Source organism: Mobula birostris, chromosome 25 (assembly GCF_030028105.1).
Source record: "Mobula birostris isolate sMobBir1 chromosome 25, sMobBir1.hap1, whole genome shotgun sequence".
Taxonomy (NCBI): domain Eukaryota; kingdom Metazoa; phylum Chordata; class Chondrichthyes; order Myliobatiformes; family Myliobatidae; genus Mobula; species Mobula birostris.
This window is the reverse complement of record NC_092394.1, coordinates 18156525-18172576: the sequence shown is the minus strand read 5'-3', so window position 1 is coordinate 18172576 and position 16052 is coordinate 18156525. Positions and strand designations below refer to the sequence as shown.

The window sequence follows — 16052 nt, the reverse complement described above, 5'->3', positions numbered from 1 at the left end:
TTTGTTAAGTGTGTCCAGGATGGATTCCTGTCACAGTATGTGGACAGGCCGACTAGGGGGAATGCCATACTAGATCTAGTACTAGGTAACGAACCAGGTCAGGTCTCAGATCTCTCAGTGGGTGAGCATCTGGGGGACAGTGACCACTGCTCCCTGGCCTTTAGCATTATCATGGAAAAGGATAGAATCAGAGAGGTCAGGAAAATTTTTAATTGGGGAAGGGCAAATTATGAGGTTATAAGGCTAGAACTTGCGGGTGTGAATTGGGGTGATGTTTTTGCAGGGAAATGTACTATGGACAGGTGATCGATGTTCAGAGACCTCTTGCAGGATGTTAGGGATAAATTTGTCCCAGTGAGGAAGATAAAGAATGGTAGGGTGAAGGAACCATGGGTGACAAGTGAGGTGGAGAATCTAGTCAGGTGGAAGAAGGCAGCATACGTGAGGTTTAGGAAGCAAGGATCAGATGGGTCTATTGAGGAATATAGGGAAGCAAGAAAGGAGCTTAAGAAGGGGCTGAGAAGAGCAAGAAGGGGGCATGAGAAGGCCTTGGTGAGTAGGGTAAAGGAAAACCCCAAGGCATTCTTCAATTATGTGAAGAAAAAAAGGATGACAGGAGTGACGGTAGGACCAATTAGAGATAAAGGTGGGAAGATGTGCCTGGAGGCTGTGGAAGTGAGCGAGGTCCTCAATGAATACTTCTCTTCGGTATTCACCAATGAGAGGGAACTTGATGATGGTAAGGACATTATGAGTGAGGTTGATGTTCTGGAGCATGTTGATATTAAGGGAGAGGAGGTGTTGGAGTTGTTAAAATACATTAGGACGAATAAGTCCCCGGGGCCTGATGGAATATTCCCCAGGCTGCTCCACGAGGCGAGGGAGGAGATTGTTGAGCCTCTGGCTAGGATCTTTATGTCCTCGTTGTCCACGGGAATGGTACCGGAGGATTGGAGGGAGGCGAATGTTGTCCCCTTGTTCAAAAAAGGTAGTAGGGATAGTCCGGGTAATTATAGACTAGTGAGCCTTACGTCTGTGGTGGGAAAGCTGTTGGAAAAGATTCTTAGAGATAGGATCTATGAGCATTTAGAGAATCATGGTCTGATCAGGGACAGTCAGCATGGCTTTGTGAAGGGCAGATCGTGTCTAACAAGCCTGATAGAGTTCTTTGAGGAGGTGACCAGGCATATAGATGAGGGTAGTGCAGTGGATGTGATCTATATGGATTTTAGTAAAGCATTTGACAAGGTTCCACACGGTAGGCTTATTCAGAAAGTCAGAAGGCATGGGATCCAGGGAAGTTTGGCCAGGTGGATTCAGAATTGGCTTGCCTGCAGAAGGCAGAGGGTCGTGGTGGAGGGAGTACATTCAGATTGGAGGATTGTGACTAGTGGTGTTCCACAAGGATCTGTTCTGGGATCTCTACTTTTCGTGATTTTTATTAACGACCTGGATGTGGGGTAGAAGGCTGGGTTGGCAAGTTTGCAGACGACACAAAGGTTGGTGGTGTTGTCGAAGATTGCAGAGAGACATTGATAGGATGCAGAAGTGGGCTGAGAAGTGGCAGATGGAGTTCAACCCGGAGAAGTGTGAGGTGGTACACTTTGGAAGGACAAACTCCAAGGCAGAGTACAAAGTAAATGGCAGGATACTTGGTAGTGTGGAGGAGCAGAGGGATCTGGGGGTACATGTCCACAGATCCCTGAAAGTTGCCTCACAGGTGGACAGGGTAGTTAAGAAACCTTACGGGGTGTTAGCTTTCATAAGTCGAGGGATAGAGTTTAAGAGTCGCAATGTAATGATGCAGCTCTATAAAACTCTGGTTAGGCCACACTTGGAGTACTGTGTCCAGTTCTGGTCACCTCACTATAGGAAGGATGTGGAAGCATTGGAAAGGGTACAGAGGAGATTTACCAGGATGCTGCCTGGTTTAAAGAGTATGCATTATGATCAGAGATTAAGGGAGCTAGGGCTTTACTCTTTGGAGAGAAGGAGGATGAAAGGAGACATGATAGAGGTGTACAAGATAATAAGAGGAATAGATAGAGTGGATAGCTAGCGCTTCTTCTCCAGGGCACCACTGCTCAATACAAGAGGACATGGCTTTAAGGTAAGGGGTGGGAAGTTCAAGGGGGATACTAGAGGAAGGTTTTTTACTCAGAGAGTGGTTGGCGCATGGAATGCACTGGCTGAGTCAGTGGTGGAGGCAGATACACTCGTGAAGTTAAAGAGACTACTAGACAGGTATATGGAGGAATTTAAGGTGGGGTGTTATATGGGAGGCAGGGTTTGAGGGTCGGCACAACATTGTGGGCCAAAGGGCCTGTACTGCGCTGTACTATTCTATGTTCTATGCTTTGAGCTGGAGTCTATGGCAGAAAAAAGCACTGATAGTGCATATCAGCCACAGCAAGATATGAAGCACAGGAAGTGAACCAATAGTAAAGAATAGTAACAGACAAGGGAGTAAATACTAAACCTGAGACAATGGACAAGAGAGTTAATGTATCTGTCGCATGGCAGCAGTAGGGCACTTAGTCATCACATTAACTATGGTCTTGATCCTCCCACCCACCCCAGTGCTTTGTGGCAGCTGCAGGAGGAGGAACTCTGAAGCCAGAGGCAGATTAACATAAATCAATTTCCAATCAGGCCATTTCCCTTACAATTATTGCGTTACTCCCCGAAAGAAAAGTACAGAAAAGGAATGCAAAAGGTATCAATGACATGAATTTGTGGGCGGCACGGTAGCGTAGTGGTTAGCACAACGCTTTACAGTACCAGCGACCCGGGTTCAATTCCTGCATTGTCTATAAGGAGTTTGTACGTTCTCCCTGTGGCCGTCGGGGTTTCCTCCAGATGCACCTGTTTCCTCCCACTGACCAAAGACATGCTAGCTGGTAGGTTAGTTGGTCATTGTAAATTCTACCATGATTAGGCTAGGGTTAAATAGGGCATGACCGGGTGGCGCTGGCTCGAAGGGCCAGGAGGACCTATTCCACACTGTATGCCAATCAATCAATCAATCAATAAATAAATGAATAAAGGAGCCTTAATGGAGACAAGAGTTAAAGCATTTGACATGTATCATGTGGTCCAGTACAGTGACAGAGGAACCAAAAGTGAGCAGTCTCACACATTGAAAAGAGCTTGAGACAGGCATACCAGGGGAAATAAATGGGCTTTGTTGGATCCTACAGCTTTTGTGACCCAAAGGTTCTTCAGAAGTCAAGAATGAGGCATAAACTAGTTGCTGACATACAGTTTATTAAATATTACAAGAACAAAGAAGGATGAAGAGACAGCTGAAAGAAAAAGGAAAAAAGGAAAAAGCATTTATGGTCGTCTCATTGTCAGACTAGAGATAACAAAAATCCCAGTGATAACAATTAACCTATAAAACAGTCAGTTTCAAGTGGTGTGACACCTGCTAGTGAAAACTAAGAAGGTTCTAGAGAAATACAAAAGAAACTGTACTGTAAATACTGGAAAATTCACTGAACAATTACATATATAAAGGTGTTTACTGTATATAAAATACAGCCAATCATAGGAAAGTTAAACTACAAGAAAAACACAAGAAGAAAAATACTCCACCCTAATCTAACAAGCTTTAACTTGTAACTTGAATTTGTGGACTGAGTTCACCTTCACCACCCACCATTAGGAACAGGAAGTACGAGAGCTTGAGAGGCTGTGAAGGAAAGCTAGGGATGGGCTTATGTCAACTCAGTAATTATCTGCCACCTTCCAACCGGAGTATTGCGTTGCCACCACTAACGAGCCAATGCTGAGGAGTGCCAGCACTAAGCTCTGCTAAAAATATCATCAATGAAAGGTCAGACCAGGCAAGTACATGGTGAATTATATTACAACTGATGACATCCAAGTGGCTATTTTGAACAGAGTCCAGGAACATTGGCTATGGTTTATTATTCTGCAGTTACTCACCATGATAACACTTACAAATATCAAGACTAACGACTGAACTTGGAAAGCCACCCGCAGTGTAGCATGCAAGGCTGAACTGCATTGGAAGTTAACACTAAGATAAATCTTGGATAAATGTCAGATGCAATTATCTACAAAGGAGTACAGAAATAAACTGAGTTATCAATAAATTTGTCACCATAGTTAATGAAGGCCTCAGCCTTATTCAGATACAATAGGAACCTTTCTATGTATATTATCCTGGGTTTTAATGCTTTCCTTTTGAGGTCCTTACTTCATGTTGCAGAAGTGTCTATCCCACATGTTGATGAACATCTTACCCTCATGGTTTAGAGCTGATCCTCTTATCCTCTTTGTCAACATATCTGCATTTTAGCTACTGTGAGTCACATCCACACAAAAGTTTATTTCAGAATATATACAGTTGTCCTTTTTTTTTTGAAGAAAGGTATTGAGGATTACAGAACTGAGTCAATGAGGGATATATTGCCTTCCAAGTCCCTTTTACCTGAGCCAGTCAGAATAAGTGAAAACCATAAAATTGCAGATGCTGGAAATCTGCAATAAAAAAAGAGAATTTTGGAAATTCTCACTAAGTCAGACAGCCTCTGCGGAAATGGAATAAGTCTCAAGGTTTCTGAAGCAGTCTTCAATTAGAAGACTTTAATTCTAATATATGACAACACTTGCGGGCTGCCCACAGCACATCCATGAGTGTGATGGATTTTTAGCGCAAACAATGCATTTTACTGTATGTTTCGATACAATTGTGATAAATAAACCTGTATCTTTCCACATTTGCTACCTGACCAATCACTAAAGGTATAAACACTGAGCAATCGGGTGGTTCCTGCAGATTTCACCTCGGAGTTCACTCAGCACTAGTTAGCATGAATTATTATTGATTCCTCTGCCGTGGCCTCATGAACAGTGCACTGTGAATTGCACAGCTTTGCCTGTATGCCAGCAGAAAATTAATTCTAATCTAACACAGGCAATGTGCTAAGAAGCAATTAACCCACCACAAAATCTAAAATTCTGAACAGTAAAAATGTCACTGCCTGATGGCACATAACATTTATTACAATTAGAAAAATAAACAGAGGCTTTCATTTCTGAAGTTGAATTTTTTTGCCAGTTATTTGTGGCATTGCTCTGGATTTCCAACATTCCTTTGTTATTTTGTTTATAACACATATTAAGTCATGTAGATATCCGTTCCATGTGTCAAATATCATTGGCTATACTTTATATGTGAGCCTTTATAATAAGTTCTGGCAGCTAACTGAGTGAAGACTAGAAAAAAACAGCAAGTATGTTCACTATGTACTATGTCACAAAAGTCAAAGTCAATTTGCTATCAAAGTACATACAGTACATGTTTATTCCACTGAGGTTGGGTGGGACTGTAACTAGAGGTCATGGGTTAAGGGTGAAAGATGAAAAGTTTAAGGGGAACATGAGGGGAAACTTCTTCACTCAGAAAGTCAAGAGAGTGCGGAATGAGCTGCCAGCACAAGTGGTGCCAACGAGCTGATTTCAACGTTTAAGAGAAGTTTGGATAGGTACATGGGTGGTTGGGGTATGGAGGGCAATGGTCCTGGTGCAAGTCGATGGGAGTAGGCAGTTTAAATGGTTTGGTATGGACTAGATGGGCCAAAGAACTGTTTCTGTGCTGCATTTTTCTATGATTAATGATCTGGATGATAATGTGGTAAATTGGATCAGCAAATTTGCTGATGATACAAAGATTGGAGGTGTAGTGGACAGTGAGGAAGCTTTTCAGAGCCTGCAGAGGGACTTGGACCAGCTGGAAAAATGGGCTGAAAAATGGCAGATGGAGTTTAATACAGATAAGTGTGAGATATTGCACTTTGGAAGGACAAACCAAGGTAGAACATACAGGGTAAATGGTAAGGCACTGAGGAGTGCAGTAGAACAGAGGGATCTGGGAATACAGATACAAAATTCCCTAAAAGTGGCATCACAGGTAGATAGGGTCGTAAAGAGAGCTTTTGGTACATTGGCCTTTATTAATCAAAGTATTGAGTATAAGAGCTGGAATCTTATGATGAGGTTGTATAAGGCATTGGTGAGGCTGAATCTGGAGTATTGTGTTCAGTTTTGGTCACCAAATTACAGGAAGGATATTAATAAGGTTGAAAGAGTACAGAGAAGGTTTACAAGGATGTTGCCGGGACTTGAGAAACTCAGTTACAGAGAAAGGTTGAATAGGTTAGGACTTTATTCCCTGGAGCGTAGAAGAATGAGGGGAGATTTGATAGAGGTATATAAAATTATGATGGGTATAGACAGAGTGAATGCAAGCAGGCTCTTTCCACTGAGGCAAGGGGAGAAAAAAACCAGAGGACATGGGTTAGGGGTGGGGGGGGGAGTTTAATGGGAACATTGGGGGGGGCTTCTTCACACAGAGAGTGGTGGGAGTATGGAAAGAGCTGCCAGACGAGGTGGTAAATGCGAGTTCTTTTTTAACCTCTAAGAATAAATTGGACAGATACATGGATGGGAGGTGTATGGAGGGATATGGTCTGTGTGCAGGTCAGTGGGACAAGGCAGAAAATAGTTCGGCACAGCCAAGAAGGGCCAAAACGCCTGTTTCTGTGCTGTAGTTTCTATGGTTTCTATTTTCTATGATTCTGATACTACTCTGAAATTTATTTTCTTATGGGAGTTCACAGTAGAGCAAATACAACAGAATCAATGAAAAACAACTGACAAACAACCAATATACAAAAAGAAGATAAACCATGCAAATACAAAAAAATGAATAAAAAATGCATAAATAAATAAATAAAACTGAGAACATGAGTTGTAGGGTGAAATTGAGAAGTTTTGAAAGTGAGTCTATAGGCTGTGGAATCTGTTCAGAGTTGAGGTCTGAAGTTATCCACTCTGGTTCAGGAGCCTGATGGTTGAAGGGTAACACTGCTCCTGAAACTGGTGGGGTGAGACCTAAGCCTCTTGTACTTCCTTCCTGATGGCAGCAGTGAGAAGAGAGCATGGCCTGGATCGCTGGGAGTACAAAGAGGATTCTAGGTTTATCCAAGGTCCAAATGCATGTATCTCAAAATCTAAGGGAAGAGGTATCACTATAATCATATTACCTAATATATTGGATAATTGTAGCAAATCTGTCCAGGTACCTTCTGTGTTCCCTTAACCAGGGATCAAAACTGCAGCTCTCCTGATCTTTGAGGTTCGGAACTCACAGCCTACCTGCCCTGCCAAGGAACATAAAAGGAGATAATTGAGTTATGGGTAGTGGCAACAGACCGAGGTGACTATTCAGGCTACAGAGAAGGCACTGTATGTACTGAGCTTGGGCACACCCAAGACTAAAATTTGATTTTGGTGTGTGCCACTTGACAAGTTTTGAAAATTTGATTTTGAAGTGTACGTGAGGTTCTTTCCTTTTAATGCACCATAGAGCACCACCTCCCCAATACACAGAAGAGATCTTCAATGGGCAAGAAAGCTGCAGATGCTGGAAATCCAAGCAACACACACAAAATGCAGGAGAAACAGCAGGCCCAGGCAGCATCTATGGAACAGAGTGAACAGTTGGACGCTTAGGCCAAGACCTGACATGATGAAGAGTCTCAGCCCAAAACGTGGACTGTTTACTCTTTTCCATAGATGCTTGCTGGCCTACTGAGTTCCTCCAGCATTTTGGATGTGTGTTATTCAATGGGCAATTGTGATCAGTTGTTGCTTCTGAACTCATGTGAAAAATCGTACCCAGTATATGCCATTCCCAATAAATAGTACTAATGTAAGGAACCCTCAGTTCATTCTCAGGGTGCATAACATTCGGAATAAATGTCCCAGTATCTAGCCCTCATAAGTCATTCCCAAGACACAGCCATTCCAAGCAAAACTCTCAATGCAATGCATTCCCAATTTTCTTGCGGCTTAATGGCTGTATTTTAAGAACCATTGAGAAGTAGCTTAAGGAAAGATTTCCCGCTTTAGGTTCCTGAGATTTACAAACTGGATGCAGAGTCTTACAATCGCCTGACTGTGGAGCCTTAAATATCACTGGCAGCCGTCTATCACTGAGCCCCTGAACATAAAAGTTTCCACGGAGTCATTCCTTTTTGCACAGATACCGCCCAACTCGCTGAAATGAATCCAGCATTCCACTTCAAGCTCAGATTTTCAGAAGTCATTTCCTTTCGACGCCTTGTCCTCAAGCTGCGCGCGTTAGGAAGTCAGCTGTCCATAACCTGGAGTTGTTTCCTCAACTAATCATTGTCAATGCAAATTCAGGTGAGTTTCAGGGAGCGATCTCTCTGGAGCAACAGCCTGCTGTTGAAACTCTGCAGGTCGATGGTGGGGGAGGAGGGAACGCTCCATATTTCGGATCAAAACCATGCATCATGTCTTTCTGACCCGAAAGCTGAATAGTTCCTCCTCCCGCCACCCACAGATGCTGCTCAACACGCCGAGTTCCTCCAGCAGATTGTTTGCTGCTGCAGATCCAGATCTCTTGGTATCTCCAAACTTACTCTTTATCTGAAAACGCAATCTAAACTTCTTCGGTGTAGGCATCACCGGAAGATGCTGCCTGTGCAACTTTGATGTGTTTCTCTTTATCTCTGCCTATGTGTGTGTTTGGGTTGGGGGGGGGTGTCCGCGTCGGCACTGAAACCTCAAACTAGAGAGAGCTGCCAACTCTGTGGCGTTTTTGGAGAGGGATTTAAAGCGCGGTGGACACCAGCCTGGGGCACGATGCACTAAAGGGACCACTATGGCGAGACAGGCAGCGACCCTACCGGTGAGAAGTTTACTTCCAGTGGAGATCCTCCGCCTATCTTGGCTCCAGCGGCTGGTTCCGCGACGCTTCAGCCCCGGCTAATTGAAAGCGAATGCAACTGGCTGCAGCGAATGCCATTGGTGGGTTGGTCCTCTCCCCCCTCCCTCTTCCCCCTCAACCCGAGCAACAGGGGAGCCGTGAGAGTGCGCTCAGCCTTGCTTCATGGAGAGAGGCGTTTCCAGCGCCGCCGCTCTCAGCGAATTCAACACCAAGCCTGCCGGTCTCTTTTCCCCACAGCGCAGCCCGACCATGATCGCCCAGACTCACCCTGTGCTGTCAATCCTCTTCTTCGCCCTGACTTTCAAGACGCTACGAGTCTTCCTGCGGACGCGGAGTTTTTCCCTCCCGCCGCAACAAGTCAAGGAGAACAAGACCAGGTCCTGGAGGTGGACCAATCTCAACGTCTCCCTTGTTCACTCGGCGATCACGGGACCGTGGGCTTTGTTGTGGTAAGTTTCTAAAAATGGTTTCAGCCACTCGCGGGGTTGTCCGTCTGTTTACAGGCACAAGGCTGCTCGCACTATTCTCCTGCATGGGCTGGGACCTGTTTCCGACCATCCCTCCCCCCCCGGGACCTCAGCACAACTTGAGTGGAGAATCGGGGCTTCTACGTGGGTGATCTGTTATTGTCAACTGCATGCTGCCGTGGAGGATGTCTTGTGATACAACTCTACTCTCCACAATCCAAACCACCCTCGACAATTTACCCAGCTATAGAAATTAATTTATGTCGTTTTTTTAACAGTTTGAAAATCAAACGGGGGAAAAAATTCTACTGACCCTTTCATTAACACCACTCAATTGCCAGGTTTGAAATGGCTAACCATGCCTTACAGTTGAGTAATGATTGGCTGGAAGGTGCGTTCATTGGAGTTACCTTGGTGACACCAAAATGCTGCTGTTTTAAAACTAGGCTCAATGTAGTGTAGGCCATGGCTGCTGTTCTGTGGCATAGGCTGTCCCCTCCATCACAGAATTATCTTCCCCCTTTCATTGGAAAGAAGATATGGAACCACATGCCACCAGGCTTAAGGGCAGCTTCTACCCCACTGTTATCAGAGACTGTTAACTGGTTCCCTAGATGGACTCTTGACATCATGGTCCAACTCATTATCATCTTGCACCTTATTGCTTACCTGCTCTGGACTTGCTCTAGCTGTTAAGACTTGACTCTGCATTGTTATTGTTTTACCTTGCTCTGCTTCTATGCGCTGTGGGATGAATTGATCTGTATGAACCATATGCAAGAAAAGGTTTTCACTGTATCTTGCTACATGTGACCATAATAAACCAATTCCAATTCCCATGCTTCAGCCTAAAGCTCTGCATCTGTGATGCTCTTCAAAAAGATCCACAATCTATAACCTTTTTATCATTGCCATCTATTTAAGAGATCACATTTTATGATGTAGACAGGCAAATCTAAAATGGCGAGTTGTTACACTGGATAGTATGCATGCTAAATGGTATACAGTAGTGCTAATCGGTCTTATAATCACTGGATTACATCAAAGCTCTTCAGTCTTACCATATTTTATCTGAAATGAATAGCTAATGAGAGGATGAGGCTAAACAGTCCCTCCATCCTCAGTGTCGGTAGGGCTCAGCATGTGAGTGCCTTAAACCATGTCCAGCTAGAAACATCAGACCCATCTTGGCTTCCTCTGGTGAACCCTACCATCAGAAGAGCCATTCTCCAGCCAATTCAATTCACTCCATGTGACATTCAAGATTCAAGGTAGTTTATTGTCAGTCTTCAGTACACAAGTCTAAAGAAGAATGAAATAGTTGTTACTGTCGATCTGATACAGCATAAAAGAATGCAATAAATATAAATAAACACAATAAATATATACAACTTCTTGACTATGGTCATATATACATAAGATTAGCTTATGTACATAGACTGTATATATGTAAAGTACATACAGTGTATAGTGATGGAGTGGTTAATGGATGACTTGGGGGTACTGTAATAACTGTTTTTGAGTCTAGTCCTGTAGTTTCTTCCTTGATGGGAGTGGTAGTCTACTCCCAATACACAAAGTGATGGAAACTGCCATTGACAGTGTTCTCAAGTGGCTCTAGCAAAAAGACGTTCACTGTGACTACCGTATTCAAAATTCACTGCTATTACACAGCCAGGCTACCCTGACAATACCTCACAAATGCACAATGCCTACCACCACTAGGAACAACCAGAGGCTCTGTCACAAACAGTACTGTTAGAGCACCTTCACCTTCACCACTGTTATGGTTCTCAGTGAGTTCAGGATGGACAATAAAGACTGGCCTCACAATGAAAGTGAATAATTTTTTTTAAAAAAAGAACCATTGTATGCTAACATTTAGTTTCTGTGTTGTACCAGGAACATTGATTCCATCCTGTACACAGTAACAAAAGAGATTCTGCAGATGCAGAAATCCAGAACAACATGTACAGAATACTGGAGGAATTCAGCAGGTCAGGCAGCATCTATGCAGTTCTGATAAAGGGTCTCGGCCAAAATCGTCAACTGTTTATTCTTATCCATGGATGCTCACTCGAGTTCCTCCAGCATTTTATGCATGTTGTTTCATATACAGTAATGTACGTCCCCAGAATTAGTATTTATTAAAATCAAAATGATGAAATGTTTAAGAATATTCAAGTTATTTAAATAAAAGACTTATTAAACCATGTTAAAAATTGAAACATTCAACCTAAAGACAAAGCTAACTGTGAAAACATTGGCAATTACCCGTCCTTGCATTTCTTTCTCACAAACCAACAATTGCCAGTGAACTCACTGGGACTGTCTAATCCCTTGGGGGCAGGTTAGACCAGGTGCCAGAGCGGAAGGCTGGTTCCCCTGTGAAAATGCAGGGGAATCTCAGCAAGATCATTTTCCACCACTGGGGGACACAGCAGTGGAGTGGATTGAAATTAGCCTCCAACTAATGTTAAGTTCAGGATCGCTGTGCTTCACTACTTACCTGGAGAAGTCCCACATATCCGGGCCAATGTAAACCTTTTCGTTTAAACTTCCACACCTCTTAGGAAAAAGGATCTGAATCTGTCATCTTTTTATCTACCACTTTTGCACAGAAGAACAGATTTTTCACTGACAGGTTGTACATTCAGTGGGCACTTTATTATGTACACCTGTACACCTGCTCATTAATGCAAATATCTAATCAGCCAATCATATGGCAGGAATTCAGTGTGTGAAGGCATGCAGACATGGTCAAGAGATTTATCTGTTGTTTAGACCAAATATCAGAATGGGGTTGAAACCTGATCTCAGTGACTTTGACAGCAGAATGAATGTTGTTACCAGACAGGTTGGTTCGAGTATCTCAGAAACTGCTGATCCCTGGGGTTTTCATACGTAACAGTCTCTAGAGTTTATAGGAAATGGTGCGAAAAACAAAAGACATTCAGTGAGCAGTAGTTTTGTGGGCGAAAATGCCTTGTTAATGAGAGCGGTCAGAAGAGAATTGTCAGACAGGTTCATACTGACAGGAAGGCGACAGTAACCATTCATTACAACAATGATGTGCAGAAGAGCATCTCCAAGTGCATAAGATTCAATTCAAGATTCAAAAAACTTTATTGTCATACTAACCATACATCAGCTCTGCAGGGCAGAATGAGACAGCGTTTCCCAGGAGCAGTGCAATCATAACATAACAAACACAACACTAAATAATAAACATAACTGTGGAGGCCAAGTCTCTGGATGCTTTCAAAAAAGAGATGGATAGAGCTCTTAAAGATAGTGGAATCAAAGGTTATGGGGAGAAGGCAGGAACTGGATACTGATGATGGGTGATTAGCCATGATCACAGTGAATGGCGGTGCTGGCTTGAAGGGCTGAATGGCCTACTCTTGCACCTATTGTCTATAACAATAAGTAGTAAAACACAACAACCACATGTCAGTTAAAATCAAGTTATAAGTGTCCAGTGCAAGTTAAAAGTGTCCAAAGCAGAGTCAGGTAGAGCAGCTATTTAGCAATCTGACTGCCCGTGGGAGAAAGCTGTTTAGTAGCCTTGTGGTCTTAGTTTTGATGCTCCTGTAACGTTTGCCTGATGGCAGAAGAACAAACAGTTCATGGAGAGGGTGTGAGGGGTCTTTAATGATGTACCGTGTCTTCTGGAGGCATCGACTCTGAAAGAGGTCTTGGATAGAACAAGTTGAACCTTGAAATGAATGGGCTACTGAGTGCATATCATTCTGAATGAACAATAAACACACAGTACCCTCAACTGAAACGTTAGCCCTGTTTCTCTTTCTGCAGATGCTACCTGGCCTGCTGAATGTTTCCAACGTTTTTGCTTTTATTTCAGATTTTCAGCATTTGCATTTTTATTTTAAAGTTTGGATCGAATAAGATTGCTGGAAGTTCTGAGTTTGTAAATGATATATCAAGCCCCACTCAGAATACCGAGAATATTAGTGTAGTTTCTCATTACAAAGCCCACTCTGGGAACCTGAGTGCAGTAATCTAAGACTTCAGCCCAGTTCTGAAGGAGCGCTGCACTGTCAATGATGCCACCTTTCCAATGGACGTTAAACCAAAGTCCGCCTGATCTCATGCGCGGACACAGAAGATTATGTAGAACTATTCTGAAGATGTCCTTGCTGATGCTTATCCCTATCGACCATCATTGAAGTAGCTTATCTGTTCATTATCACAAGGTTCATGGGAGCTTGCTACTTTTTCTACTTTACGTCAGAGAAAGCTAATAGTCAGTAAAATATTTTAGGATCACGAACACAAGAAGATCTGCAGATGCTGGAAATCCAAAGGAACATACACAAAATGCTGGAGGAATGCAGCAGACTAGGCAACATCTATGGAAAAGAGTGAACAGTTGCTGAGTTGGGCCGAGACCCTTCTTCAGGTGTAGCTGCAAATACTTTACGATGTCCAGAAAGATGCTGCATAAACAAACGTCTATCTATCTTTTACTTCCCTTATTACCAGGTAATCATCGCTCCTTGGGGTGAAATTTTGAATGGTTTGTTAAACACTTTTAATGCAATGGGGATCTCACTGACAGTGCAAACATGAATGTCATCCCCACTTGCACTTAAGAACATGGTGCCTTGAAGCACTGAAGTTCTTTAGGTGAAGGTACTCCCAAAACAGTGTTAGGGAGGGTGGGTGGGGACTCCACATCAACGAATGAACACCAATCTATTTCCATGATAGGATGGTGTGTGACTTGGATTGGTAGGATTCCCATGCACTTGCTCTCTGAGGATGGAGGTGAAAGGTTTTGGTGTTGCTATCGGATCAGACGGGGTGAGTAATTGTGGTGTATTTGGTAGATGGTACAGATTACAGCCACTGTGTGCTGATGATGGAAGAAGTTTAAGGTGATAGACGGGATGTCTGTCAAGGAGACTGCTTTGCCCTGGAATGTTTTAGCATTTTGAGTGTTGTAACTGATCGGTAATGATCTCTGTGAAGTTGACGGTGGTGTTGAATTGGTCATTGCGTGTTACTTGTTACTTGACACGTAACGCATGTCATAAATGTGGCAAAAAGGAAGTGGGAATGACCGTCGAACTTCCTGAACCATTTTTCAAACTTCAAAGTAAATTTGTTATCAAAGAAGGTATATATCACAATGTACTGCCTTGAGATTCATTTTCTTGCAGTCATTTACAAGAAAATGAAGTAATACTAAGAATTATGAAACACTAGACATAAAAGCTGACCAACATCCAATGTGCAAAACAAGACAAATTATGCAAAACAAATCTTTTAAAAATAAATAAATCATACTGAGAACATGAGTTGTAGAGTTACTGAAGGTAAGTCTATAAGCTGTGGAGGCAGTTTGTGAGGGGAAGTAAAATTATCCATGCTGCTTCAAAGAAGAGTAGGAGAATTCTTCCTTGGTTGTCTTGCTATTTAGCTTTCAGCTGTAACATGGGATGTGCATGCTAGCTAGTGTGTATTGCTACAGCAACTACGTTATTAACTGTGAAACACTGAATTATCATAAGGTACAAAAGGCATGACATAATTGCAAGTCCATTGTTTAAATGAACATGTGGAGAGTTGAGAAGGCATGTTACTATGGGAGCAACATACCTAGTAATTACAGCTGAAAAGACCAGTAGCATCAGTTTTAGTAAAGCTGAGAGTTGCAGAATACATAACAATGAAAATATACACTGGATTTGCTGTAGAGCTAGACTATTTATTATACACACACACATACATACCCTCTTTGAATAGAATAGAACTTTATTGTCATTGCTCAAGACAATGAGATTGCATTTTTTCAGTGTTTGTTCATGGTCTTCTGCTGCTGCAGCCCAATCATTTCAAGATTTGACTTGTTATGTGTTCAAGGACGCTCTTCTGCATTTCTGCTATTGTGCCAGCCAGTGGTGTTGTGGCATCAGCCCCGGACTTGGAGGCGAATGGTCCCGGGTGCAAATCTGGCCAGGCCCTTGCCCGCTTTCCATCGTGCTAGGTTGAGTGTTGAGCTAGCAACCTGGCCTCATTTAAAAAAAAAACAGACAAATGCTATAAAAAAGGCAAAAAATTCCATTCAGTGTGATACAAAAGCACAAAAAGGAACAACACTATAGTAATGTGTGTTTGTTTGAGTTATTGTTGTGTTCCTGTCAGCTTGAACCAGTCTGGCCGTACTCCTCGGACCTCCGCCATTAAAAAGGCATTTTCACCCCAGAACTGCCACTCACTGGATGTTCTTTTGTGGGTTTTTTTTTTTGCACCATTCTCTGCAAACTAGAGACTGTTATGTGTGAAAATCCCTAGAAGTCAGTAATTTCCAAGATACTCAAACCACCCCATCTGGCACCAACAATTATTCCATGGTCAAAGTCACATAGATCGAGAGGTTCTTTTGCTTTTTGTATCACAAACTCAAAGGGCACTAAGATGGGGCAAAGGAATACTCCATGGAAGGATCTGCTGTTCCAAAAATGTTGACTGCTCCTTTTCACATTATGGTTCTCTAGGTTACATCTAGTAATTTTTTGCAAAGTGTTCATGGTACAGGTGTAATATCTATGTAAAATTGATGGTCTCTAAGTGGAGACATCTTCCCCCACGTGTGCTGTTTTTTAATCTCCATCATATTGCCCCTCTTCCACCTCTATGGAAAAACTCCAGCCTGTTCAATCTCTCCAAGTGGTAGAATTTAACTTCTGACAGTATTTTTCTGTATCTTTCCAACCTCCCTATACGTTTTATTATAAAATGGAAAGCAGATTTCTTCACAGTGCTCCATT

The 16052-nt window shown here is 42.7% G+C and overlaps 1 protein-coding gene and 1 long non-coding RNA gene across 2 annotated transcripts in view; one reads left to right on the top strand and one right to left on the bottom strand.

Moving 5' to 3' along the window:
• Positions 1–9232, bottom strand: part of LOC140187624 (uncharacterized) — a 102043-nt gene extending 92811 nt beyond the window's left edge. The window contains exon 1 of the long non-coding RNA XR_011883124.1: positions 9056–9232. This is a non-coding gene — a long non-coding RNA (uncharacterized lncRNA). The remainder of the gene's footprint in view (positions 1–9055) is intronic.
• Positions 8765–16052, top strand: part of tlcd1 (TLC domain containing 1) — a 61857-nt gene continuing 54569 nt past the window's right edge. Inside the window, exon 1 of the mRNA XM_072243142.1 lies at positions 8765–9237. Within this exon, the coding sequence (XP_072099243.1) occupies positions 8951–9237 (287 nt within the window). The 5' untranslated portion in view covers positions 8765–8950. The remainder of the gene's footprint in view (positions 9238–16052) is intronic.